General features: G+C 37.6%; 1 protein-coding gene across 5 annotated transcripts in view; it reads left to right on the forward strand.

The window, feature by feature from the left end:
- The window catches only part of TTC39B (tetratricopeptide repeat domain 39B), a 76,300-nt gene that overhangs the window by 41,214 nt on the left and 7,295 nt on the right, over positions 1-27,791 (forward strand). For 4 of the 5 annotated variants that reach the window (XM_082074973.1, XM_082074969.1, XM_082074970.1 and 1 more), the window contains 14 exons: positions 9,284-9,388; positions 11,786-11,917; positions 13,835-13,911; positions 15,061-15,128; positions 17,114-17,178; positions 17,347-17,452; positions 18,820-18,885; positions 20,531-20,639; positions 21,528-21,595; positions 21,683-21,742; positions 22,044-22,205; positions 23,281-23,372; positions 23,691-23,811; positions 25,690-25,801. In XM_082074973.1, the coding sequence (XP_081931099.1) occupies positions 9,294-9,388; positions 11,786-11,917; positions 13,835-13,911; positions 15,061-15,128; positions 17,114-17,178; positions 17,347-17,452; positions 18,820-18,885; positions 20,531-20,639; positions 21,528-21,595; positions 21,683-21,742; positions 22,044-22,205; positions 23,281-23,372; positions 23,691-23,811; positions 25,690-25,801 (1,333 nt within the window). In that variant the 5' untranslated portion in view covers positions 9,284-9,293. The remainder of the gene's footprint in view (positions 1-9,283; positions 9,389-11,785; positions 11,918-13,834; positions 13,912-15,060; positions 15,129-17,113; positions 17,179-17,346; positions 17,453-18,819; positions 18,886-20,530; positions 20,640-21,527; positions 21,596-21,682; positions 21,743-22,043; positions 22,206-23,280; positions 23,373-23,690; positions 23,812-25,689; positions 25,802-27,791) is intronic. The other variant, XM_082074972.1, reaches the window with a different exon arrangement.

Raw genomic sequence — 27,791 nt, forward strand, 5'->3', positions numbered from 1 at the left:
GGCAGTGGACATGAGCACAGAGCTCAGTGGCACGTATGTGGAAGAAGCACTATGTCCCTGCACAGCAGTCCCCTCAGTAATGGAAGGAGGAGGAGAGGGATCCTGTCGGCTAAAAAGCATCAGGATCACCATTGTTCTTGGACACTAGGAAGGATCAATTCACTTAGAGCAGTGTCCAAAAATACCCTGAGCCTCCTAGCCAGGAAAATGGAGCTATTGAGTAGTTTCTGGTGAGGATCAGCTGCTATTTACCGTCAAGAAGTCATATCTTAGCTGTTTAAGATGTGTGACAAGAGTATCTTTTTGACATGGTAGAACATAAACAGTTAAATATTGGGTTTTCTAGCTGAAGGTATTCAGTGCTACAAAGGGGCAGCTCTACTTGAAAGCATAGAAGCATTCTGAATAATGACCGTAGGTATCAGATTCTGACCATATATTAGGAACTTATCATCTTCCTGCAGAGGACAAGATCTGCCTGAGAACAATATGTCTTAATGCTGTTTTGTCACCATTAACTTGGCAGTAAATACTCTAGCAGATGCTTGCATGTATATTACTCAAAAAAAAATGCTACAAGGTGGGAGTGTCTTGCTTTCCTACCTGTTAATACTGTGGCTGACACCCAGAATGGTTTTCATTTGGGGCAAGCACCATTAAAAGATTCTTCTGATGAAGCTTCCCTAAGTGTTAAGGGTCACTTGTTTGCTAAAGTATTTATTTCCTGTGAAAGTGTTCTTTTAGATGTATAATGCATCTTCTTTTCTTGATCCTTATCATCCAGATAGCATCCTCTGTATACACCCTGATTTTTAGAAAACCTTATTTTCACTCCTTTTATTTGTGTCAGATGTGTGTTTTAATGTGGGTATTTTAAAATTAAATTGTTACTGCTAGTTTCACTTCCTCCCCCCCCCCCCCCAAGAAATTTTGCTTTGCTACTGTTAATAACTTCAGATATTTTCAGTATCTGTAGCCAAGTGAGACTTTGGTTAGCAAGAACAGTAGCTGTATAAACCCAAGTTGCTGGCAATTAAATGTTGTTTATCAGATGAGGCTGACTATTTTGTCTGTGTAGTAAAAGAGCAAACAAATGGTTTTAGAAGTTCAAGAACTGAATTCTGCAATCCCTATTCAGGCAACGTATTGCTTGCACGCTTAAGCCTAGCCTAAGCCATGTTAATAAAGCGGTGTGGAACTCGGTTCTAAATATATGATTAAAAATGTGTAAAAATATAGTTAGATCAAAGGTAAACTTTAGTGCAGTTCTCCTGTTTCTAGCTCCAGAATCCCCTTTCAAGAGAAAAATTGGTAGGTCATTGCAGCAGGGGTGATTGTATTAAAAGCTGATTAAATCTCCTGCAGATACGAAGACAGCAGCGTATACCAAGTTCTTAGGCTATGTATCTGCAATTCAGGAATGCTCTTACACTGAGCCCTGATGTGGACAGATAGGTGTTATTGTCTAACTCATTACACGTTTAAATAACTTTCTTTTAAATACTAGAGCAATTACTTTTAAAATTTGTTTATGCTAGTATTTATGTTCCCATTTTAATCAACCTGTAGGGGAAAAAAGGAAGGAGACTTAAGAAACTGTAAACTGTTAGACATATTAAATTACTAATGCTCTTGCTTTGTGTACATCTTGGGGATTGTCGTATTCATAATGAATATTGCAAAATATCTCAGGGTTTTCAAATTGGTATTCTTCTACTTTGTTTCTGTTGCAGCTCCAAGTAGTTGATTAGAAGAACCTACTTAAAGCTGCTAATAAGTTCCTTATGGACAGTTTCATGAGTAGCTCAACGTCAAGCCCAAGATACATAAGCTATTGCCGGAATTTATTTCATAAAACAAGTTTGAAACAGTAGTGAAAAGATAACTTATAAAATGCTGTGTGTTGGGAAAAGGTGTCCTTAAAGTACCTGGGCAGTAATACAGTGGTGTTTTATTCTCCTTGTAATGTGACATTGTTATCTTTGTGCAACACTTGTTTTGTTTGTTTTTGTTTTTGTTTAGAAGTGAACTGTATTCACTGGGTGTGAAACAGTAATTTCACTGAAGTAGTGTTAATTTACTCCAGGATATATTAAAGCATATGCTCATCTGAGGTGATAAAATGTGTTAAGTTTCTGTCAATTCTAGGAAACTATATGTGGAGGTAGGGAAAATAGGAGATTGCCAAAATAAGACTGAATCAGAAGGAGAACATGAGTCAGAAAGAGAATGTGAATCAGCATTGCTTACTGAACTGTTCATCAATCTGCTAACTTGCTGTAGGTTTGTGATGTTTTGGGAGGAGAGGAGGAAATGTGCTTTTTCTGCGCCTCTCCATAAATATGTTCCTTGTCTGCCAGCGAAGATAGCCAAGTTGCTTCTGAGTCAGCGTGGTCTTTTCTTCTGACTGTTCTGGTATCAAGTTGTGAATCAGAGTTGGAGTGATTACTTCTGGTTATGTTCCTGCTTCAAGATGTAGGAAAACAGCAGAAGATATATGTGAAAAGTAATTAAACAGGAGTGAGACTCTTTGGTAGAGGATATGATTCACTTATCAGAAATAAGAATGTGAGAATACTGGCTACCCAAGTTTTGTGGTAGAATAATTTCATAAGCTTGCTTGATGTCAGGAACAGTAGATGTATTGGCACGAGGTACAGAGTTTGCAGTGTCTGCAGGCTTTGTCACACGTAAAGGCAGCAGCGCAGGAGCTAGTCTGTAGCAGAGGAAAAGAACCTGACAGCAACGTACTGGAGAGATCTGCTGTTTACCCATTACATGGGAAAAAGTAGTTTTGACAGAGCCCCAGGGCTCTGTTGTTTTAAGGAACCTTGTTTATGGAATCGTTTTAGCAATATTGATAAGGCACCGCTACAGCACCCTGGTGATGCGAGAGCTGGTGGTATGATGGTGTTTGGGAGCCTGAAGGCTAATGGTCCTCTCTGATAACACCTAAAAAGCTGGCATGTCCTTGGCTACATTATACAAAACAGGGATTAGATTTTCCTTCCAAAGGAAGTCTCAGCAGTTGCTGATTGCTGGTGCAGGAAATATTTACAGCATACAAATACAGAAAATGTGTTTCTTTTCATTAAGATGAGGCCTAGTGAAGCAGTGGAAATAGTACATTGCCCTTACATCGTGATGTTTGCATTCAGGAAAATGGTACAGCGGTAGGGTACCCTAATACTTTAATCTATTTGTTTGCTGTTACTTTTCACGTGAAGTGGTAGGAAACTTTTTTAATCTTTCTAGGCTGAACATAAATATTTAGCAACTAAGTGAATAAAGTAGCATCCAGTTGTTAAATTACCTGTGTTGTGAGTGATCTACCTCTCCTCAGATTATTTTATGAACTTTGTGATTATACATCTCTTGCTTGCAGTTCTCTTTCTTACTGCAGATGATGGTGCATAGTTCCTCCATACTCTGTGTGACAGGTCATTGCCTTGTGTTGGGCTGTTCTGTTCCAACAGTTCATGGAGTTCTTGGCCCACCAAGAACCAAATGTGCTCTGAGGGGAGGAGACCAGAAGGTACATCTGTCCTCTGCAATTTTGAAAATTTTTTAAATTCCACTCTTCCCACCCCTCGCCATTGATCATCTAGCCAGGCATGGACTGAGTGAAGCAGAGCTTCTTAAAAAGAAAATATGAAACGAGAATATGGGAACCAAACGTGGTGGTGATGATACTTTATTTGAGTCCTTGCTTGTGTACCAGGGAAAAAAAACAGCTTCTAAATCTAGATAAAAATTAGTTATTTGAAAAATATTTGTTAGCAGATGGTATTGATGGAATGAGCTAATAGAATTCACTGTTTTACAAATCTTTCAGTCAATATAAAAGAGGGGTTTTTAATTCTTAATTCTTTAATTCTTAACATTTATCTTTGAAGGGCGACATTTGAAGAGGACACGCAAACATGTACATTTCTTTATTGCTTGTATAAATATTTTAATTTAGACAAGTTTGTTTACATATTTAGAATCATAGAATCAAATAATCATTTCAATTGGAAGAGACCCTCAGTATCATAGAGTCCAATCATAACCTAACCTAACTCTAGCACTAAACCATGTCACTGAGAACCTCATCTAAATTCCTTTTAGACACCTCCAGGAATGGTGACTCCACCACTTCCCTGGGCAGCCTGTTCCAATGCCTGACAACCGTTTCCATGAAGAAGTTTTTCCTAATATCCCATCTAAACCTCCCTTGGCGGAACTTGAGGCCATTTTCTCTTGTCCTGTCACTTGCTACTTAGGAGAAAAGACCAACACCCTCCATGCTACAACCTCCTTTCAGGTAGTTGCAGACAGTGATAAGGTCTCCCCTCAGCCTCCTTTTCTCCAAGCTAAACAGCCCCAGCTCTCTCAGCTGCTTGCGCTCCAGGCCCCTCACCAGCTTCGTTGCCCTCTGCACTCTCTCTAGTACTTAAATGTCCCAAAACTGAACACGGGATTCAAGGTGGGGCCTCAGCAGCGCTGAGTACAGTGGCACAATCACTTCTCTAGTCCTGCTGGCCACACTATTCCTGATACCAGCCAGGATGCTCTTGGCCTTTTTGGCCACCTGGGCACACTGCTGGCTCATGTTCAGCTGGCTGTCAACCAACACCCCCAGCTCCTTTTCCACCAGGCAGCTTTCCAGCCACTCTTCTCTGAGCCTGTAGCGCTTCCTGGGGTTGTTGTGACCGAAGTGCATGACCAGGCACTTGGCCTTGTTGAACCTCATACAATTGGCCTCAGCCCAATAGTCCAGCCAGTCCAGATTCCTCTGTATGGCCTTCCTACCCTCCAGCAGATCAACACTCCCACACAATTTGGTGTCATCTGCAAACTTATGAAGGGTGCACTCAATCCCCTCATCCGCTCAATCCATAAAGAGATTAAACAGAACTGGCCCCAATACTGAGCCCTGGGGAACACCACTTGTGACCAGGCATCAACTGGATTTGGCTCCATCCACCACAACATTTTGGGCCTGGCCCTCCAGCCAGTTCTTTATGCACCAAGGATTACATCCATCCAGGCCATGAGCTGCCAACTTCTCCAGGAGAATGCTGTGGGATAGGGTGTCAAAGGCTTTACTGAAGTATAAGTACACAACATCCACAGCCTTTCCTCATCTATTAGTTGAGTCACCTTGTCACAGAAGGAGAGCAGGTTGGTTCAAACAGGACCTGCCTTTCATAAACCCATGTTGACTGGGCCTGATCACATGGTTTTCTTGTATGTGCTGTGTGATGTTACTCAAGATCATCTGCTCCATGATCTTGCCTTGCACCAAGGTCAGACTGACAGGTCTGTAGATCCCTGGATCATCCTTCTAGCCCTTCTTGTAGATGCACATTACGTTAGCCAACTTCCAGTCAACTTGGACCTCCCCAGTTAGCCAAGATTGCTGGTAGATAATGGAAAGTGGCTCAGTGATCACCTCTGCCAGCTCCCTCAATACCCTTGGGTGTATCCCATCTAGCCCCATAGACTTGTGGGTGTCCAAGTGGTGTAGCAGGTCGCTAACCATCTCCCCTTGGATTATTGGGACTTCATACCACTCCCCATCCCTGAATGCACTGAAGTACAATTGCTTTCTTCAAATTTGTTTTGATAAACATTTTAATTCTGCTTTACTGAGTAGGTAGTGTAGGACCTTGAGCACACTTATTTCTGATGATTGTTTTTAATGGGAAGCCTTTAACCAGTTCAGCAGATGTACTGTGAAGTCCTAAACCCATTCTTTTGCCAAATAGATGGGATGCTTTGTAATGTAGTCTGTGGTTCCCTTGATCTAGGCTTTGGAAAGCACTTGACTGGGAGCATGAAGAGGTGATAAAGGCTGAGGCTTTAGCAGGTATCCAAACTAAATGCTCAGCCAGGTTGTTTTGTTTTCTGGGTTTAGAAGCTAGAATCTGCAAAATATAAAATGAGTTTATGATTGGCCTTGATCGATTGAGGTTTTTGTGCTAAAGTATAGAAGGTGTGAATTTGTGATATGAGGAGACAGAGATATTCTGTGTGTCTCCTAAGTAGCTTTTTCTTGGTCTATAGGTTCATTTTTCAGGAGGGCTTGGTGGAAGGTGTCTCTGTGTTAGAATTGTAAGACAATTTGCATTTTGGCCTGTAAATCCATGCAAGACATAAACATGAAGTGATGATTTGCATTTACAATGTAATATCTGATGTTCTTATTTTTCAAGGATTGTTCAAGTTAGATCTGAGAAGTGCAAAGTCCCTTGTTAATTTGAGTGCAAGTAGCATTGTAAAGATAAAAAGCTGTGTCCACTGAAACATGAAGAAGACATTTCTTAAACCTACATGACCTACAGCAAGTTGCTGCTTTCTGATAAAAATTCATGTACTTGACCTACGGCCTTCCTTTTTTCCTCATCAAGGAGGAGACAAATGGGAAGAATTAACTGGGGTGTTTGAGAGACAAAGGAGAAAGTAAAAAAAAAAAAACCAAAAAACAAAACCCAAACTGAAACAAAACAGAGAGATTAAGCAAACAGTATTAAAAGAGGAGACAAAAAATTGTGCATTATCCTATTGAATTCATAGTGAAAATGGTGTCTCATTTTGTAACTGTCTTGGCACAATGCTAATATTCTTTTTTTCCCCTTGGTTTTTCATTGAGAGATATGTTTTAGAAACTTTCTATGTAGTATATGTAGTGTGGGACATTTGAAAAATAAACTTATGGGTTTACTCAGATATACTTCCGTCATTGAAAGCCTTGATTGTCAACTGCCTTTTAAGGATGAATCACACAGACTTTCATAACAAACAATTTAGGACTGGGGAAATTAAAAACAAACAAACCGCAAACAAAACCAAAACAACAAAAAACCCCCCTAAAAAAACCCCAAACACAACAACAAACAACGACGACAACAAAAACCCCTTCACTTTTTTACAGTTCACTTGCAACACTTCAGATGAAGTAGTCTCAAAGCTAAGGTTTCTAATAAAACCAGTGCACTTATATTTAAATACACAATGTAAAGCTTTCTGATAAAAATAGAAGACCGTAATATATGCTATAATGAATGGAACTACCTTGTAAAAAATGTCTAGATAACAAGTTAAGTCAGATTAGCCAGTGTAGTCTGAATTATAAATTGTACCTTTATGTGATGTATTTTCCAGTGCAGTCTAGGCTATGAAGAGTGGTTATTGAGGCTTGTGTATTTATATGTAGACTTCGGTAAACTTGATGTACAATAACTTCACTGAAATACTGTTAAGAAAATTGGAAGGCAATTTAGATAGCTAGCTTAAGGGTACTGAAGTCAGAGAACATAAACTGATAGCAGCAATGGAACAGTATGTGATTGGTGGCTTAGGTCAGCAATGAAGAGAACACAAATGAAGTAAATTTGCTTTCCAATAGCCATGCAGTACTAATCAGTACAGCCTAATAAAGACTTTGGTACCTATACCTGTATCCTAGACAGTAGGGCAAATGTGGACCATGTTTTAGTGCTCATTCCCTATGCACTCACCTAGGACTAGATGTTGGGATGAAATCTGGGGTGTGGTGGGCTGAAAAGGAACCCCACACACATGGGAAAAGAGGTGACTGCTTTGCTGGTAAAGCTTGTTCTGGTTGATTGGGTGGCCATGGTACCCCCTCTCAGCTGGTGTGACAGTGGTATGGTTGTTGTACAGCTGGAGATCAGGGCTGTAGGTTGCATTGAGACTATGACCTCTCCTGCGGTGTGTGTGCAGCTGAAGAGTGTGAAGGCTTAGCAATTGGTAATGGTGAGTATTGAAGCAGAGCTGCAAATGCTTCAGCTTTTAAGGGGTGTAGGTTTTTGCTACATAAATCAGAGAATCATAGAATATTTTTGTTTGGAAAAGACCTTTACAATCATCAAGTCCAGCCGTTAACCTTGCACTGCCAAGTCCACCTCTAAACCATGTCCCTAACAACCTCATCTACACATCTTTTAAACATGTCCAGGGATGATGACTCAACCACTTCCCTGGGTGGCTTGTTGCAATGCCTTTTCAAGTTGAATCCCAGTATGGGAGAAAATAGAGATATTTAAATTGTATTTAAAATCATTGGCAGCAGTCCGATGGTAAAACTGACGGATTTTGACGGTTGGGCAATTCACTTCTTCATTATAAAGGGCAGAATTTGCCTCTTGGTATGTTCAATAATAAATATCTAGTAATTGCAAAGTATTGAGTTAGAGATTTTATTTTTCTACAGAAAGTGGATTTTTCAAGTACTACCACTTAAAAATGACAGAAAATAAAGCTGGAAAAGAGTTTTGGGGTGTCATCTAGCCTTATCCAAATTTTGTGCCCCAGAGGGGTGCAAAAACCAGAGCCAATGTTTTTAAACCTTTTGTGTGATGGAGAGAGAAGGATGGTACGTGTAGTTGATGATTCTGTGTAAAAAGCTGTCCAGTCGTATTTTTGTGTCTCACTTTATATTTTGTACGTGTGTGTCAGATTTAGAGCAGCTGTACTCCTTTGTTGTTTCTCTTCTTTCTTAAGTTCCTCCTTCAGGGTTCTTCTCGTCAGCACTTAAATATTCATCTCATTGACATGATCTGTTGCTTACCACTGCTTAACCTTACTTGGTAAAGCCCATTATAGAGCCTAAACCTGTTGTTTGAAAGCTCTAGGCAGATTATCTTTTCTGGATCCAGCTGTGCACATTGAAGGCTGCGTAGCTTTTAGCTATTTGTCACTGCCATGAATGTCCAGTTTGTCACCAGTTCTGCCCATGGAGCAATTTGAGAGCTCCCAAGTCTTTCAGACAAAACTGGCCTAGGTAGTGTTTTTGTTAGCAAGTACAAGTGATTTTACTTGAGGTGAATTAGGAAGAACAAGAGCTTTTGGCATACCTGGAGGCTTCTGACAGAACTGTTTATGGCACAGCAGTTTTTAGAGTGAGTGCTTGTTTACTGCTTGCTTGGGCAAAAAGTATTATTTTGTCATCTTACTTGAGATTTAGATCTGAATACGGAGCTTGAAACTGTGTTTGTACTGACAGGTAGAATTGAGACCTTGGATACAGTGATAAGTTTTCAGTATTTGTGTTATAATAATATAAGTAGCAGTAAAAATAACCCTGTTGCATATCAACTAGTTAAAAAAGGAGGACAAAGCCATAAACATCACTTAAATAAGAAAAGAGGGCACACCCATGTGGCACAGATAAAGTGTTAAGCGTCTGACTTGTTTTTGTAAAGCTGGATTTTAGAAATCCTTTAAATTTTGTGTTTGTATTTATAATTTGACTAAATTTAAACTCCTTTTTTAGGGCATCCAAGATGGATCTCAAGTGTGCTCTGGAAGAATGTTCAATGGCACTGAACTTATTTCTGAACAATAAATTCTCTGAAGCGCTGGAACTTCTTCGTCCATGGTAAGGCCATGTTATCTGCTGAAGTTACTGTAAACAGATAGTGTAAAATAGGCTATCTGATATCTGAAGATTTATTTAAGGCCTCTGAAGACAGTAGTTTCCATTTATTCCCTTTTGTCCAAAAGCATTTCTTGGTATCTTCTCAGTTTTAGCAGTGCACTTGTTTCTCCTTAAGGCCATCACAAAACCTGCTAATGAAGCACTGAATTGTTCTGTTTGAGTTTATAATTCAAGATGTCTTTCCTTGTGCAGAGGGGAAGAGCAGGGGAGCAAGAGACCTTGTCCAACACATCTTTGATCAGAGAATTTGTACAATGGGACTGCTTTTGACAAGACAATTAAGCTGGAGCAAAAATCCAGAATACTCTTTTTTTGTTGCTTCTTATTAATACTTTACGTTTGAATCACAGTAGTGTTTACTCTTAAAGCCCACCTTTTGATCTTCTAATTATGCCTATTCCACTGTTGCCTTTGCTCCACTGAGAAAAAAAGCATGACAGTGCAAATCTAGGGCAGTTAATAATTCCTAAAGATTCCTAGCATAAACTTAGCTTACCTGTGGTTGGGTGGGGAGGCAATCAGGGTGGCCCTTCTTTAGGACTGGGATCTGAATCCCATTCACTGTTCTCCTGTCTGTCTCTCAAAAATGCGTATGAAGTCAAGGGATGTGTCAGTGAGAGGGATCTCTAGCTTGTGTTAGTGCAATGAGGCAAAGTTTTCTCTCTGCAGTTTGGTGATAGTAAGACTGGATTAAGAATTATGAGTTGGTGTTGTTAGGCCCAGTAGCATGGAGAGGTGGAAGTACACTGTTAAATGAAATCTTGGGAGGGTGACACAGCTATTGGGTGTTTGTTTTTAGTGGTATGGAGAGCTCAAGCGTAGAGGAGGTAGGCAGGAGCAACACCTTTTCAAATCAGCTGTACTTACATCCATGCTCTCTTCTCTGAGCATTGAGCATTGTGCAGTGTTATCTGTAACAGATGGAGAAGGTCCACCTGCATTTGTGTATGCTAAAACTATTTTGGAATACTATTGCAGAATACTAAGGTCAGTCTACATGCAATAATTGTGCATTGTGCATGTGAAGTATTTTAGCTGATGTTTGCTAAGAAGACAGAATATATTCTAAACTCTGGTTTTGATGCATTGAGCCTCTGACAGCTAATAGACTCTGAGCTTATTATATAGCATATTCAGCTAATATACAAAGGAGGACCTAGCCTAACAAGGAAACAAAAAGCTGCCTTTAGAAAAAACAAAATGGAAAAACCTAATCCTTTTACTGAAAAGTAGCCTTTTACTGGAAGTTAAACTTAACTCCTTAAATAATGTACAAATTTTAGGGAAAGTGTTGATATATTTGAGAAATAAACACTTACTCTGAGGGTCTGTCTTCCGTGACTCTGCTAAAGTTTCGTGTCTTCAAAACTACATTTGGCAGGTGACGCCTTGATTTAGGGGGAAGAAAAGAAGTTGAGGGCACTGGAGAGGATCCAACAGAGGGCTAACAGCATGGCTAGAAGACTAGAACATGTGACTGATTAAGACTGTGAGAGCTGGGTTTGGTTTAGTTTAGCAATAAGGAGTCTTGGGCAGTAATCTAACAGTGGTGTGGAGCTATTGAGGGGAAGTTGCGAAGACAGAGACATCCTTCTCCATAGTGGCAGATGATAAAACAAGAGGCAGTCACTGCAAGCTGAGGCTCAGGAGGTTCAAACTGGACATTAGGAAAAAGTGTATTAATAGTACGGTGCCAGAGGGGCTGCCAGAGAGGTGTGCAGTCTTCATTTTCTTGAACCTCTTGCAACTTGGTTACACAAAACCTGAGTTCCCCTGACATAACATTGACAATAGTGCTGCTGCAACTGGTAGGTTTGAGTATATGACCTCCTGTAGTCGCTTTCAAATAACTTTCTTTTTTAAATTCTGTATTATGTTTTGAAAGCCAGGCTGGTTTAATGTAGCCTTTATGAGCATGAGTGTACTTTCTTTTCTGTGATACAAATGCAGATTTTTGTGTCTTTGGATCAAGCAGTAATGTTAAAGGGATGTCCTCCTTGTGTTAAGTGAAAGCAGATGAACGAGTTTTTATGTCAAGGCTTAATTAGCTAAATTAAATGGATGTACTAGCAGACTATAAATGGGATATAATTAAGTACAAATGTTTGTGTAACCCAGTTTGGGTATTTTCTGGAACTTGCTCCAACAGTATCCTGTAGAGGCAGACATCTAGCACCCAGTGGTAGATGATACTTCCTAGGTTTTGTTCTTGTGTCCGTTACTTTCCTGCTTTATTCTTCTGTCTTTTCACAAATTAGTGCGAGTGTCTCAGCATTTAATTTTTTATTGTAATTTCAAGTTTTGCTTAAATACACAATATTTATATGTTTGCCCTAGGTCTAAAGATAGTATGTACCATGCCCTTGGGTACAGCACTATTTTAGTTATGCAAGCAGCTATGACCTTTGAACAGCAGGATATACAAATGGGAATTTCTACAATGAAAGAAGCTTTGCAAACCTGCCAAAGGTAAGCCCAAGCAATGAACATTTATGAGGTACTTGATTCACTAAGTGTTCTTTGTAAGATATCGCAGCTATCTGTAGGCTTTAAAATGAGGCTGTTGTCAGTATGATAGTGATCTAAATTTGCAAAGATGGAGTAAATCTCACTATCCAATTATTATTGGTAAGGATATGTTTCCTAGTATTGCAGAAACAACGGACTTCTTGGCCCTGGGCATTTATAGCCTCTAAAGTTAGTTAAATGGCTGGTTGGTCTTGTAGACCTACACGTAAACTGATGCTACATGATTGAACTGCCTGAGCTGTTTCAACCTATGACTTTTTATTTTCCATGGGGATCCACAAATTAAAAGCTCCATATTTTGAATTTTCCCTTTCATCATGAAAATATTATTTTTTGAGAAGTTGTTTTCAAAGGTAGACCCAATAGTCTAAAAGGATTAAGATTGTACTGAGGTTTCCTCTAAAACAAAAGCATTTTCAAAATTATTGTTACAAATGTGTTTAGCTTGCTTAAAATTAAGGGGCTGTTATTCCCATCATGAATGATCTGAACCTTTTGGCCTGGTCTTGCTTGGAACAATGAAATAGAATAGAAAACAGAAGTTATTAGTGACCTTTATTTTTTTTTAATTAAAAATCCTGAAAAGTGGATTGTCAAAACTAAAGTGCTTAACAGGCCTCTGAAAGAAAAAAAAAAAAAACAACCAACCAAACAACAGAAATGGGTGTTTTATTCTGCTATGCTGATTCTTCATCATATTGGTATCATCTATGGCCTCCAAAGAAATTACCTCCAGATGTTGTTAGTTCATACATGTAACATCACAATGACAAATTAAAGAAAAGGAAATGGGAGAAAATTATCAGAAACTACCTGAATAAAATATGGGGTCAGCAGTTTCTGCCTCTTTTTTTCAGGTGTGCTATTGATTCAGAGTTTAATCTGAACTATGTAGTTTAGTATGTCTGAAAATAAGGTGCCTCTTTGTACTGGTAGTTTCAATAAGGTGGTTTCAATAAGGGCTTTCATCTCTGCATGATACAAACTTCTATGCCTAACCACTCTGGTCCAGTCTGTCACAATACTCATAAAAATGCAAGATAAAGGCAAGCAAACACTTAAAGGTGAAGAATTACCTTCTACCACCTACATGTGCCTTAAATGACCATTTTTTTGGTATGCATTATGTTAGCTTTTCTGCACTTTTCAATGTACAGAATACTGTAAACAAATGTTAAACTAATGCCCAGTATTTATTATTAATGACTTCCTGTCTTACAAAGTGCATTCCTTTTCTAGATGTGGAATTGTTTCTTTAGATTCTTCGTAAAGCTGAGTTGTTTGTAAATAGTAACAAATCCATTTTTGGAATGCCATACTAAAATAACCTAGCAATTTATAACGTGACAGTTGAGATCTGTTGAACGTAAAATACAACTGTTTTGGCATCATATCTGGCATAAACCATGATAAAATACTGAAGTATATATGTTTTCGTTTATGTCGAAAACAGAGCTCCTTTTGATTTTTCATTCTAGTGCACGTTTAAGAAATGGAAAAAAGTGATTCATAAATCTTTGAAGTCCAGTTCAAGTGGCTTGCCCAGTGCCAGGAAGACCTCTGCAGCTGGTGGGTGGGAGTGGGGTGGAAGCCGTTGCGCACTTAAAGCAGGTTAAATGCATGCTTGGAACATCAGTCCAGTCCAAGCTGGATAGGCTTCCGAGCCTAGATACATACCAGAGGCCATGATTAGATTACTCAACAAATTGCAAATGTTGGTAAATCATCCCTTCACTAAGAATGTCTATAAATTGTGGTTGGAAATGGTTAACAGTTATAAGTAGTTAAGTTCAAGTTTGTGTTGGATTATTGCTCATGCTGTGTGGGTTTCTTTCTTTCCACGTACAACTGATTTAGATTCAGGAAAAGAAGCACAGTGGTGGAATCCTTGTCTAATCTGGTTTCTAAACAGTCAGTGGATCAGTTGAGTGAAGGTAAGTGCTTCATAATAGAATTAAAATAAAAAAGTGAAAAAAAGCTCAGAAACACCTTGTCAGTGTGTATGAATATGCTTAGCTCTATAAATTGATTAGCGTTTTACAGTAAAAAGCAAGCAAACAAACTGCCTGTATGGTGGGGTTTTTAAAATTTGAATGCAAAGCTTCTCAAAATGGGGGATCCAGCCTATATTTTTTTCAGGCTCTGAGCAAGCATGAATTAAGAACGGAATGCCTTTCACAATGCCTTATGGGACTAAAGAGAGATTTCTTTTTTTTTTTTTTTTTTCCTTAAGACAGCTCCCAGAGGTTTAAGAATCATTGATGCTGGGGAATACATCCTTATCATTAGTTGCACTGGAATCTGAATATATTAACAAGTTTTGTGCTTGTCTGTTTTGCCTTAAGGTATTTTGGGAAATGGTTTCAGTACATTGTTCATGGCTCTGAAAATGCTGATCTCCTATTTCTGATTTGGGCAGAACCAAGTATGCAGTTTTTTTCTAACCTGGCACAAAAGAATCGTCTGTGATACTGGACACATCAAACCCACCATGTGTGCACTGTACATGCAGCAGCCTTGTGCATGTGGCTGGTCTTGCAGCATGGGCGCAGAGTAACTCTTGTCGTGTGTGTTACGTGTACTGTAGTGCTGCATGAGGACAGAAAGTCCTCCCAGGGCTTTCGGTCTGTTGAGCATGACTTAGTGAAAACCTGTTCATAATGTCTTACTGGGCTTGGGAAGAGCCTGAGCCACAGTGAGTGTTGCCATTCATCTGTAGAAGATTTTTCTGAGACATGGAAGGAGGGTTGTAAGACGTAGTTGCTGTAGGCTGGTGTTTAAACTTAGGATCAATAGGAAGTACAGGAGATCATCCACTGGCATGACAAGTAGCTTTTGCCGGAGGCTGAAGTCAGCTCTGGCAAGATCAAAGTTTTTGTTTGAGGAGAAGTGAAATAGAAGACTTCCATTGGGATTTGTGTGTTACAGCTATTATTCAGCAGTCATTAAAACAGCAACAGCAGAATCTCGTTTGTTTTTTTTTTTTTCTTTTCTTGGCAGCATTATATTTGTTCCATTGACCCCAAGAAGAGAATATTGACAATAACTTTGCTGACAGTAAATAACTTTTCTTTCTTATATAGAGGAAATGCATGCTGAAATCTGTTATGCTGAATGCTTACTGCAGAAAGCAGCTCTCACCTTTGTACAGGTAAAATAAATTGTTTATTTTGTATCTCTATGTAGCAGTTTAATAGAATGATGTTAGTACTTTTAAAACATCGTTTCCCACAATAGATGTGATATTTAAAAACCAAACATCTTCCTAGTGATTGAATGTTATTTCATGGCAGTGATTGAAGGTATGGTAAATGCTGTGCTATGCAGCAAAATCCCCTCTTCGTTTATATGAATAACCAGAGATGTTACTGATACCCAGGAACCAAAATGTAAAATATATTGAAGTCTTATACAGAGGGGGTCTTTTAAATGAGTTGCACCACATGACAGTGTCCTGCACTTGTTCAAAATGGTGTTCAAGTATGAGGAACTGTGTTGTTTGAAAGTGCAAATCTTTTTCACATGAAAATTATAGAATATTTCCCAACTAACAAAACCTCAGCTGATGTGCACTTGTCTCCAGTATTACTCTCCATGAGCTTTTGACATGGTGTCAGGAACAATATAGTAACGAATGATTATAAAATGAGTGTGCCTTAGCCTTGCTGAGGTATTCATTTTGTTCACAGAAAGATCCGCTGTTCAGTAATGTCAGATGCTTCTGGTTTAGCTTGTGGTTCAAGGACTTCGTGCTCCAGTATTTTCAAATTCAATCTGAAGTTTGCTTCATGAAAGCAAGAGCTGCTAGTCATACTTTTTTTATGTATGTGAATCTTTTACAAATGTTTAATAAATGTATTTTAGATAATCCCTTCAGATATGAGGAAGAAGCAAGGCACAAAGACACTAAGACCAAATCGACCTAAAAGGTTAATTTGGCAAAGCTTTATGATCTACATCATATGGTACTTTGGCCGGAAGTGTCAGGAAATATTGTTAATGGAATGCCAGTCTTTCCTGTAACTGACTTTCTTCTTTAATAGCCAAATGGAAGCAACTGTCTTTTTTGTTTTGTGGGTGGGTTTTAAGCATGAAGAGAATTTTTAAACAGTTGTTGAAGGAGGTGAGTTTAGACTGTATAAAATGAAAAAAAACCTTAGGGGTGTGCTTCTAAAGTAGCACCTCACTCTCCGTCATATCAGAGATCCATTGCTGTTGACTATAACACCCTGCTCTGCTGGCTGCTGTCAAGCCCCATATTTTTCACCCTTGGCTGACCTTGATTCATCTGAGGATGATGATAATGAAAATGTAGCCATTTTAAAAGAGGTTGCAAGAATGGTTACACTAAACCACTTTCATTTGGGTGTTCAGTCTTGCTGACAAAAAAATTGAGGTCTTTTGAAATGATGACCCTTTCATGGAAGCCAGAATTGCCTTTGGTTCATGATTATGAGGCTTTTTGTTGGTGCTTTTTCATTTTCCACGTAATTTATGCTGTCTTCAAGTATTCAAATATGCATTTCTGAAATGCCTGCACATGTTCTCCTTCTATGTGAATTCTAAGACAAAAAATTCTGTCCTGTTGGACTGTTAACCATCTTGCTTTTCAGGAATTTATTTTTCATGGCTAGTACATTGTGTCTTTGCTTCAATTTTTCTAGAGGTTAAAAAACATGTTGTGTTGGGTAGTACATATGGTTACTGTTGATCAGCAATTGTAATTCGTCTGTTAAGGGAATTCTTTGGTTTGCCTTCTGCCAGGTCCTGGGCTTGCTTGTGTGTGTCAGAATTGATATTTCAAAACTTTCTAGAAAGTTCCTACAGCACCATCTGGTGGAGAGCTTTCTTGTTTCATGTATATGCATTGGAAATTCTGTTAAAAGTAACTCTTTGACTTTTTTCACTCCCTTCTTAAGTTTTAAAATTTGTAATGTGAACCAGATGAATGTTTCTCTGACAACTTAAAGCAAGTGTTAACTTCAGTCTTACAGATTAGTCTAATTACTGGAAAACATTTTTAATATTTCCGATGACCACTAAATTATAAAAAAAATAAATGTAGCAATACTTTTATGTATGTTACATGTGATAGGTGAACGCACATTTTTGTACAATTATTTTTTTTTCTTCCAGGATGAAAATATGATCAACTTTATCAAAGGTGGCCTAAAAATTAGAACAAGTTACCAAATATACAAGTAAGCCATTAGAAAACACTGAGATTTGATGTTTGTATAAGAGGAAACAGTTGCATTAATGCCTCTGAAATAAAAATAAATACTTTTATAGCAATTATAATGGTTATACTTCATATAATTTCTAACTCATGTTTCCCCTTCTCTCCTATTTTTTTTCTGCATCAAAAGAGAATGTCATCAGGTGCTACAGATGACTCAGGGGAACAAAAGCAAAATTGAAACTTATTACCAGTTTGAAGGGGGAGTAAAACTTGGAATTGGAGCATTCAACTTGGTATGACTTTTCCAGACTACAGAAAGGCCATTGGCATAATTCTGTAGGATTCTTTCTTTGCAGATACAGTACTGTAATCCTGTTTTTAAAATTATATACTTATAAAATGAAGATACAGGCTTTGAAGATTCTATGAAATATAAAAAGAGCAGTTGCTTTTTGCATGCAGGCTTTGTAGGATCTTTCTGTTAATTTACTCTGAATTGTGTTTAATTCTCCTGGGCTAATTGATGTAGGTATTCCTTAAGAGGAAAAGCAGCTACATCCACCCATATGTAGCAGCAATTTTTAAGATGCTGTTGGTTACAGGATACCTGGAGTAACCACTTTTATTCTAACACTCCAATGTATACTGTTCTTTTGCTTCAGTGCCATACTGTAGATTGGCATAGATAATTACAAATTCAGAAGAATGAGCAGTAGTTTACTAGTTTGTGCAAAACAAAACTGTGTACGTCCACTAGTGGTTTTCTTTGCAATTTACTACAGGTGCCCTTTCACATCTGCCATGGCAATAACAAGAGTTGATTTCTGCTGCTATGTTATTTTCTGTATGATTCCAGACTGTAGCTGACCAGTTCTGAGTATGGTCAGAGGAACTCAGGTCTGTCTGCACCTGTCAGTCTTTAAAACCCAAGAAACTGTTAGATGTCTGTGTTCATAAGTGCTCTGACCTTTCCTATTCTTCATGAAATCTCCTCAGTGGGAAGCCTGACAGGAAAAGTTTCTGCTGGACAGAATGTGTTGAGGTGAACTGACCTTCAAACAGACCTTCTTGTAATGCCTGTTGAAAAGGTGGTTGTGATCTTGATAAGTTTTCTGTTGAAGGAGAACAAAAAGTGCATATAGTAGAGGGATAAAGGATAATAACAGTATCTAGTATTTATTAAAGCAAGTATGCTTGCTGGTCTGCTAATTCACTGCTCCCACAGTAGGAACAAGTAGAACTTTTGCGATACCATTGTGTGATTTGATTGACAGTAAAGGAAGATGACAATTTTACATTATAACTACTACCAAAATACATAATACTTTCATTCCAGATGACCCACAATTTCAAAACAATTCTGATCAGCTGAAGACAGAAAAATCTGTCATTATCTGAAGCAGCACAGCTGGACCCTATCTTAATGTTTCTGTGCTCGCTGATCATCAAAGTCTGAGTTTTCCTGAAGCTGCAGACTGATTATATATTGTTGATTATGCATGTCTGTTTTCGAGTTCTTTTGTGTTTTACTTTTTCACTAATGTGTAATGGCGTTTGACATAGAATCTGGCATTTTTGGCTCAAGTTTATAGTGGTGTTACTTTTTTTTTAATGTGGATAAATTTTTAATTATCTTATTTTTGTTTCAAATGTGTTTCAGATGCTGTCACTTTTACCAGGAAGGATCATCCGACTTTTAGAATTTATTGGATTTTCTGGCAATAGGGTATTGGATCTGATATTTGTTTTATCAAATTAGTCTTTTTTGAGATAAAGACTGTATGAATTTAAAATCATATCTTTCACAGTAAATGTATAATGATCTACATTGCTTATAAGTATTTTGGTGTTGTTAAGAAGAAGATAAATGGACTAGATGATGCAGGTGTAAAAGGGCATATGGTGATATCCTGATCTTGAATTACCATGGGAAATGACCAGTCTCCTTCAGAGAAGGTTTTCCTTTCCGTTTGCTGATGCTTAAGGAGAGGATATCAGCTTACTTTTCTAGCCTATGTAGTCAGAAATTAGTGTTCCTCAGAGCAGTAACTGAAGGTAGAGTCACAGTTCTATGTTGTGTCACCAACAATCCCAGTCCATTTCTTTGGGAAAAGGAATTTCTGAATATCATGTGTCACTGTGGAATCTCAGCGCCTCTTTTCTCATGGTTAAGGAAAGTTATTTGTAACCATAGCCTTGTTTTTGTAAATGTTGCTTGTTTTGTTAGTATTTTACAGCCCTTTAAAACTCTTTTTGGCAGTTAAAAGAAAAAAAAATCGAAAACTAAACAAAACCAACCAACCAAAGCAACCCACAGAATGATACATAACTAAACCTCAAGTTATTAATGAGACAAAGACTCACCATATGGTCTTATTGCTGTTAGTTTGGCCACAAATATGGTTCTACTTATGTAAAATTAGACTTCAGCAGACACCTGTTTATTCTGTTGCTTTCTGCGAAAGACCTGGTTCATGCTGAAGCTCTTCTGTGATACACGTTTTTACCCTGACTGAAAAAGGCATGAAAGCTGAAAGTAAAAGAGCAAACGATTTTGGAGTGTCACCAGATTTTTACTATGGTGCTTCAATTCTCCTGTAACTCACCAAGTTACTATGCAATAAAACTCCTGTTATTTGTTTTGAGGCAAAACTGTTAAAATGCGGTATGTTCCTGAAGAGCCACTGCTCTTGCACAGGGAATTTCTGAGCTCGTCTCAACAATCCTCCAAGTAGTCAAGCTGTCGTGTAATGGGCATAAGCTGGAATGGATTGGAAGAAGTTTCATGTGTTAACAAGCTGAATAAGCTTTGGTGAATCTGGATTGCTTTTTTTCCGCACACACAAATTCTATTGTGGCTTCTGGAAATGGTGTCTAGAAGTTGGTGTGTCAGCAGAGCTAATATGTTGAACAGAACCTCAAAACAGGGTCTGACTTAAATGAAGAGAATTGAGGATAACCAGGTATTTCTGTGAAGGAGACTTGCTGACAGGTAGCACTGGAACAGTTCAGAGAGGTTCTCACTGAACATAGATTTAATCACACTATTCTGAAAGGCTCATAGACAGAAAATAGTGGGGAAGGGATGTAGACCTGTGTGTCTGCATGATCTGTGTGGTGTTCCCATTTCACCAGAGCGCTGAAATGCATGGATAATTTTATTTGGCTTTAGCATAATCTTCTTGCTGAGTGTTATCAGCTGTGGCAGAACTGTTTTGGTAGAAGGTTGTGTTGGATCAGAGATGACAAAATGCTGAATTATGAAATATTTATATCTGAATGAAAAACTGGATTTGGGGGAGCCAAAAACTATTTAAAAGTAACTCTGTATACTGATAGTTAATTCTGCATGTGTTTGTGATGTTTCTTAGGAGTTGGGCCTCTGTCAACTACGGGAAGGCGCATCTGGCAGCAGTTTGAGGGCCATTCTGTGTACTTTCACCCTGTTGGTTTATCATACTTACGTCTCCTTAATCCTTGGTGAGACCCACTGTGTAGCTGTTCAGTCATGCTACACATTATGATAGATATTGTGATTTTTTTGAACTGAATTTTCAAACTCTGGCAAATTATCTTTGTAGCAGGAGATTGCTGTACACTTAATTTGATCTGAAACTAGTATCTCTGACAAAGCTATGTCTGCAGAAACTGTGAGGGTAGATACCATTATACCAAAACCTTGTTTCATTTGCAGGGCTGTCTTAACATGCAACAGCAAAATATCACAAAACACTTTTAAGGTCAAACGAGTCATTATCCATAAATTAGCATCAGATATTGTGAAAACTATCTCCAGAAAGGAGTCTGTACTCTCAAACAATTGACTTGGAAGTTCAAACATGTAAAGAATTAATTGTTTTTGCCACATGGGACTGAAAGTCACCATTAATTCTGTATGCACCTGTGACATATGTTTTCATGTTCTTTAGTTTGGAAGTATTTCAGTCCTTGTCCCTCAGGCTCATCAGGAAATTAAGGAGAACTTCATTTCTTTCAGTATCACCTGTACTTCATTATTGAGCTAAAAATTAGGAAAGGAGGCAGCTGATTATTGTTTTCCTAACGTGTTAAAGCAATTAAAGGGATTATAAAAATATAATTAAAGGGATTTAAGAATATACAGGTTGTATAATGGAACAGTTTAAAGAATATTCATATATTCTATTAAATTTCTACTTACAGACATTTACTGTCTTAAAAGCACTTAGTACCTTCAGGACGAGAATTTATTTTTATAGAAACACAGTATGATGAAATAATTCTGCTTTTGCATAAAAGCAGTCATCCGTTAATCTCTTAAAGCTGAAATCCTTATCTATGAAACTCAGTTTTTAAAGTACATTGAGGTTGATTTGTTATGTTTTCTAGGTACGGGGGAAACCAACCTTCAGGAAGCAGACAGTCTCCTTGAACCCTACCTCCAGAAATTTCCAAATGTATGTATTCTCAAGAAATTTTATAACAGCAGTGTGCTTCCTCAAGCTTGAAATAGTAACTGGTTGTTTTTCTCATCTCCTTTCAAGGGTTCAATTATTCTATTTTATGCTGCCAGAATAGATATACTGAAAGGAAATTTTGAAAAGGTAAATAAGTTTTTTTCTTTTGAAGGTTCAGAGTTCCACTTTGGGAAGAAGTAGCTAATTCATCTAAGTAACTTACAGTAGCTGAACCAACAATTAAGCTCTTATCCCTGTTAAAGTTCTGTGTCAATGTTGATTTCATCTCTCCGTTTCTATGAGGCTGAAGGGGAAGTTTGTCTCATTTTCATAGTCAGATGTTCTCTACTTAGGTGCTAGGGAAGAATTTGTTCTGTAATCACACATGGCTCTAACATGGAGCTGGAATTGAGCCAATTTTCATCATTCTTACTTAAATACATCATAGGCCCAGTTGAAGTTCCAAGAATGCATAGCAGCCCAGCAAGAGTGGAAACAGATTCATCATCTCTGTTACTGGGAGCTGATGTGGTGCTACACTTTCCAGCAGAACTGGCTTCAGGCATATCGGTATGCAGACCTGCTCAGCAAAGAGAGCAGGTGGTCTAAGGTAAATGGGCAGGTGGACGTACTTATGATATACCAGTAGCCTCTCTGCAGTTAGGTTTGCATTTCAGTTTGCATAATAAGTGCAATTTTTGCTTTCTTCTGAAACTCATAAGGAAAGGCACAATGCCACCAAAATGGTAGTGTAACTGCTTGGATAAGAAGGAATTTTTATTTCACATTCTGAAGCACCAGAGTGATATGTACCAGTGCTTCAGCCTCTCTAAAATCAGAGGTACTTCCCAGAGTTGTGTGAAAGAATAGGAAAACTATTGACCTGTATCTCAGGTCACGTTCTAACACTTACTAATAAAACCTGGCCAAAGAAACTGTGTTTGTCAGTTAATTATAAACAGATGAGAACACACCTAGTCAGCAGATGGTTTGTGACATGAAATGAGAAGGCTGCTGGCGACAAGGTCTCATGAGAAAAGTTGGGGTATCTACCTTTTCCTTGTAGAAATGTTTCTCAAACTATGAAATAAGCACAATGTGCAAATAATTTTTGATACATAGTTTTTGGTGGTTTCTTTTTAGTTACTCTTTTATTATGCTTAATGGAAAAAGGGATACATCCAATTCTTGACAAAAAAGGACAAGAATAGTATATTCAACATGAAGTGCAAATGTCTTGAATAGAGTTATGGACTTTTTTTTCTCTGCAAAGTGCAGTTATTGAACTTCCCTTGAATCAGTACTTGGATATTCTGTTTTTTTCAGGTGTGTCTCTTCGCATAACAGATCATATAATAACATTAATGGACTTTAAAATAGCTTTGTCATTTAACTTCTCTTTATCAGTGGTTTGCATGATAAATGGTACTGTTCTCTGCAGGAGACACCTTTAGCATTCTGAATAACTTATTTAGAAAATGAGTAACAACATTATTAAAATAAATAAATAAAATAGCGTAAATTACGTGACAAAGAAAATGCTAAACTTCCATAGTTCCACCTGCCTGAGAATTACTAGAAACATTTCTCTGCAGCAAGTGGGGTGAGAGATTTGAGTCCTTAATGTATTGACTGAATCCAGCAAATTATATGTGGTAATATGTTGCTTTTTCTTTTTGAAACAGGCAATATACGTATTCCAGAAGGCAGCAATTCTATGTATGCTTTCAGAGGATGATTTGAAAAGAACTGATGAGGACATCGTATCTTTATTCAGGTAAACATTTATAAAGCAAATAGGTGTGCAGTCCTTTTTCCACCCTATAAAAGTTTTTGACTTGAGTGTCTTTTTTTTGTGTAACTTACTTCCTACATAGAAGCATCAACTGTTCAATTTTCCTCTTTGCTTTTAGCATCATAATATTTAAAACACTGCTTTTGTCAGCAAACATACGTCTTGCAGCTGCAGTCTAAGTGGTGTGAAATTATTTAAGATGTTATACGTCAGAAGAGAACAGTGAATCCTACTAAATTAATTAAGAGGAATTAGCAATTACATAAAGCAACTTCTGTTTTCCATTTTCCCTCCTTCTAGACAAGTGGATGGTCTAAAACAGAGAATTGCAGGAAAGTCTATCCCAACTGAGAAGTTTGCAGTAAGGAAAGCTCGACGCTATGGAAGTTCTCCACCAGTGAAGCTGATATTACCTGCCTTGGTATTGATGCTTGTTTTCTTTTTTTTATTTTCAAATACAAAAGAGATAAGTATAATACATTATCCAGGGAAAGAATATTATCAGGTAGTATGTGGCTGCATTTTTTTTTTTTAAGAATTATTGCATTCATGCAATAGGATTTTTGTTAAATGTACTAGGGGCTGGATCATGCTCCCAACCACTAGCAGGCCAAAACCAGAGCCAGATTTTTTGCATGAAAGTTCAAATATAGAGAGAATGATTGCTGTTGCCACATGAGGCTGAATTCACCTTTCAGCTAGAAAACCTACATAGGTTTCTAGTATATGCGTTCATGTTCTTTAGTTTGGCAGGATTTCAGTCCTTGTCCTCCGCACTCATTAGGAAATTAAGGAGTACTACAGCACTTTATGTTCTTCTGGTGAAAATGAAGAGTGGTGGGTTTTACTTCCTTACATTGAGTCTAACTAAAATGTGCAGAAGTTAATGATACTTTACTAATGCTATTCTAATTTCACATGCTTTTAACTTCTAAAGGCATTAGTAGTGCACCGTCTGCTTGTATCTGTTCACAGCAATGATACTTGGCATATATGTATGCTAAAATTTTTGTACATGCATAATTTAGCAACAACTGAAGACGAAAAATGTAATTTGAGAAGTAAATTCTTATGTTAAAGCTCATTGATATCTAAAAAGAGGAGTCCAATGAAAATTAATCTCTTAGTTTTAAAATTCATTGTCTACTCAATTACGTATAAAGATGTAAGTAATAAAGTTGTCCTGGGCTTGTACAGCGCAGTGCTATTCAATCGTGAGTGTATAGCTTTGGTCTTTCTGTCAAATCCAGTATATATTAATTTAAGAATTTTTCCATCATGGGTTAAGCAAAAATGAACATAGCATATGGTGTTACTGCAGTAAATGTAAATTAGACGGGACTACAGAATTGAAACAAATCTAGTGTAATGTAGTCAATAGTGTCAGTGACACTACTTCAGACTTTGATAAAACCATTATTTCCCCCCTATGGAAACTCACATAGTTACAGCACAAATACAAGAAGGAATGTTTCAACAATGTATTGTGTCAGCTTCAGAATGACATCAGGCTTCATACCTCAGATGTGTAATTACAGTTCGGTTACAGTAGAACAAATGATACTCTGTGATGACTGAGTGAAGACCTCAGCAAAGTTTTGTGTTGGTTAGCATTAGCTCTGTGTTTTCTCTTTCTCTTTATGTGTTACAATGTGGTAACCTTTAATGCATTGAAACAAGCGTATTGCTTACTGTTATACTGTAAGCCTGTAAAAAGTAACTACTTTTAGTTGCTTCTTTACTTCATATGCCGAGGCCACAAGTTGGACATAAAATACCCAGTTTTGCTGATGTGTTATGTGGGTGATGGTAAACTATCATGTGATAAATATCTATTTAGTTTCATATTTAAAGATCTATAAAAATACATGGTAGGATCCATTAAAAAGGTGTCTGAACATTCAAAAATTAGAAACACAGCTAACTTTGTCCACACACGTTCAATGTAATTTTACCTCCCCATGCATACTCTGATACTGATATTATAATATAATGATACTCTTATGCAACTTTAAATGATTGTTAAGGTAAACATGGCTGTCCTTGTAAACTTGCATGTGACTGACTGATGTCTGATGTTCATTGTGGGTCGTTTGTTGAAGTTGTGCAGATACTTCTGCTCATGGGCTTCTCAACAGTGAATGTTTGGCTTTGAAACCTTTCATATTGTTTAAAACAAGTTTTTGTGAGCAGTATTTTTATGTACTCAAAATGTTGCAAAACAGCCTTCCAAGGGATACTCTTTAGTTAAATATTTATGCAATTCCATGAGTTTGTCTTGTTTATTTTTTTTTGTCAGGAAATGATGTATGTCTGGAATGGCTTTGCAATTGTGGGCAAAAGAGCAGACCTCACTGAAAACTTACTGATAACAATTGAAAAAGAAGAAACTGCTCTACAAAATGAAACTGGTAAGTGATCAGTTAAGTTGGTAAGAAAAGCTGATGTTTGTCTACTCCTGTTCTGTGAGATAAGTGTTGACTCTGGCAATATGCTATTAAACCTGAGTATGGAAATTCTGGAGCCACCTGGAAGTTAGTAGTGGTTCTTCAGCATGTCCTTGATCCAGCTTGATTGGTGCTGCACAAGAATACAGAAAATTCAAGGATGTGAGATTATTAGGTACAGAATTTAACTGAATCTTACTAAGACATTCCAGTCTCTGAGAGTGTTCCAGGAGCATAATCTGCTAATTTCTTAAATGTCTGAAAAATACTTTTTCTAAACCAATTTACGCCACACTTTATCTGTACTACAGAGGACACGTATTGAGCAGAATATAACTAGATATAAAGGAGTTAATGAAGTGCTATGCATGAGTCTGTTCATCTACTTTCTGGCAAAATAAAACAGGTTTGCTTGTTGTAAAAAACCCCACATATTTTTAACAAATAAACTTTGATTATTAATTTAGTTCTTGATGTCTTGGAAGCATAGATGCTCAGGGTAATGTTTAGAGAATCAGTCCATAACTTATTCCCAAAGGAATGTAAGTTCCATTGTTACAAGAGGTTTACTGCAGAAGTACGTGGCTTTATCATGTTTCATCTGGTGGCTGCTGTCATCTGTCACAGGAACTTCTCAGTAGACATCTCTTTTGAGTTCTTCTAGAATGTATACATATTTTTGCACATGAAACTTTTTAAATGGTAATTTACTAAAAGTAATTAATATTGAACCCAGATTTTAACCACATTTATAAAAATTTAGCAAAAGTTAGTTTTGTCATTTTATTTAAACATGAATTATGAAATAGAAAAGTACCTCTAGTTATTATTTACATATAAACTGATGTAATGCGTCAGAAGTTATACAATGACATACAACAAATGCATAACAGTAAAATCTGGATGGTTTAATAAGCTAGTTATGAGAGTAACTTGCAAGGCCAAGAGTGAATTGGGCACCTTAATCTTTTTTATACTATTCTTCAGATTTCTGCAGAATCAGTAGTGTGCCTCTTAACACTCAAGTGCTTTTCTGTTTTTTGTTGTCATATTAAAACCAAAATGTAGCACTATGCAAGACATCTGCAAATAAAATAATGTTGCCATGAGTTCTGCACAGCGGACTGTAGCAGAAGCTGTTGGGAATCCCGTGCTCTATCACGCAGAGGTTTGTGCTCTAAGTGCTCATCGCTTGTAACAGTGAAGTAAATTTCCTGTCAGACTCCTAAGCAGAGATGCACAAGGTATCAAAAGAAAAGGAACAGAAATAAATCAAGTATGTTTTTCTCATGGGAATATGCAGTTTACAAATAGCACATAACTTTGAAGCATATTTGCTTTCTGTATCTTTTTTTAAGTAATATCTGCAGTCAAATGTAGTTTTGTTCTAGACTTTGCATCCGTGAGCCTGATTTACTTTTAAAGATGCAGACTTACACAAGATAAAGACTCTGATTACCAGAATTGCAGCTGAATTGAGACCCAAAGAAAGTGATTAAGGCTATTAGCAGGCTGTGACAAGGATACAGTATTAAGAGACAGCTGTCAGTACCAGATAGTTTTAAAGGGCTGCTAAGGTGCTGTAAAAAAGTGTGTTAATTATACATAAAGGTCATGTAGGGATTGAGACTAGATAGAGGGAACTGCTTTTATTCCATTTGCTTCAAGTGAGCAGGCACAGTAAGAAATCTGTCAAGGATTGAAAGTGGTTTTACATTGCCTAGAGCTGAGAATAGAGATGGTAGAAGGAGCAGATGAAAGACATCAAAATGATTTTTTTTTCCTAAGGATTTCTGGAAATCCTATTTTTCCACAGTTGGGTCATCTCCAAGATACAAAAAGGGAATTTGTAACTTCTAGAAAAACTAAATTCTGTGGTTATGTTGTGTTTTTTGTAGTCCTGATAATGATATTTCCTCTGGTATAGAGGCCTGCAGGAAGATGGTTCTTCCAC

The sequence above is a fragment of the Streptopelia decaocto genome (genome assembly GCF_964273445.1).
Source record: "Streptopelia decaocto genome assembly, chromosome: Z".
Taxonomy (NCBI): domain Eukaryota; kingdom Metazoa; phylum Chordata; class Aves; order Columbiformes; family Columbidae; genus Streptopelia; species Streptopelia decaocto.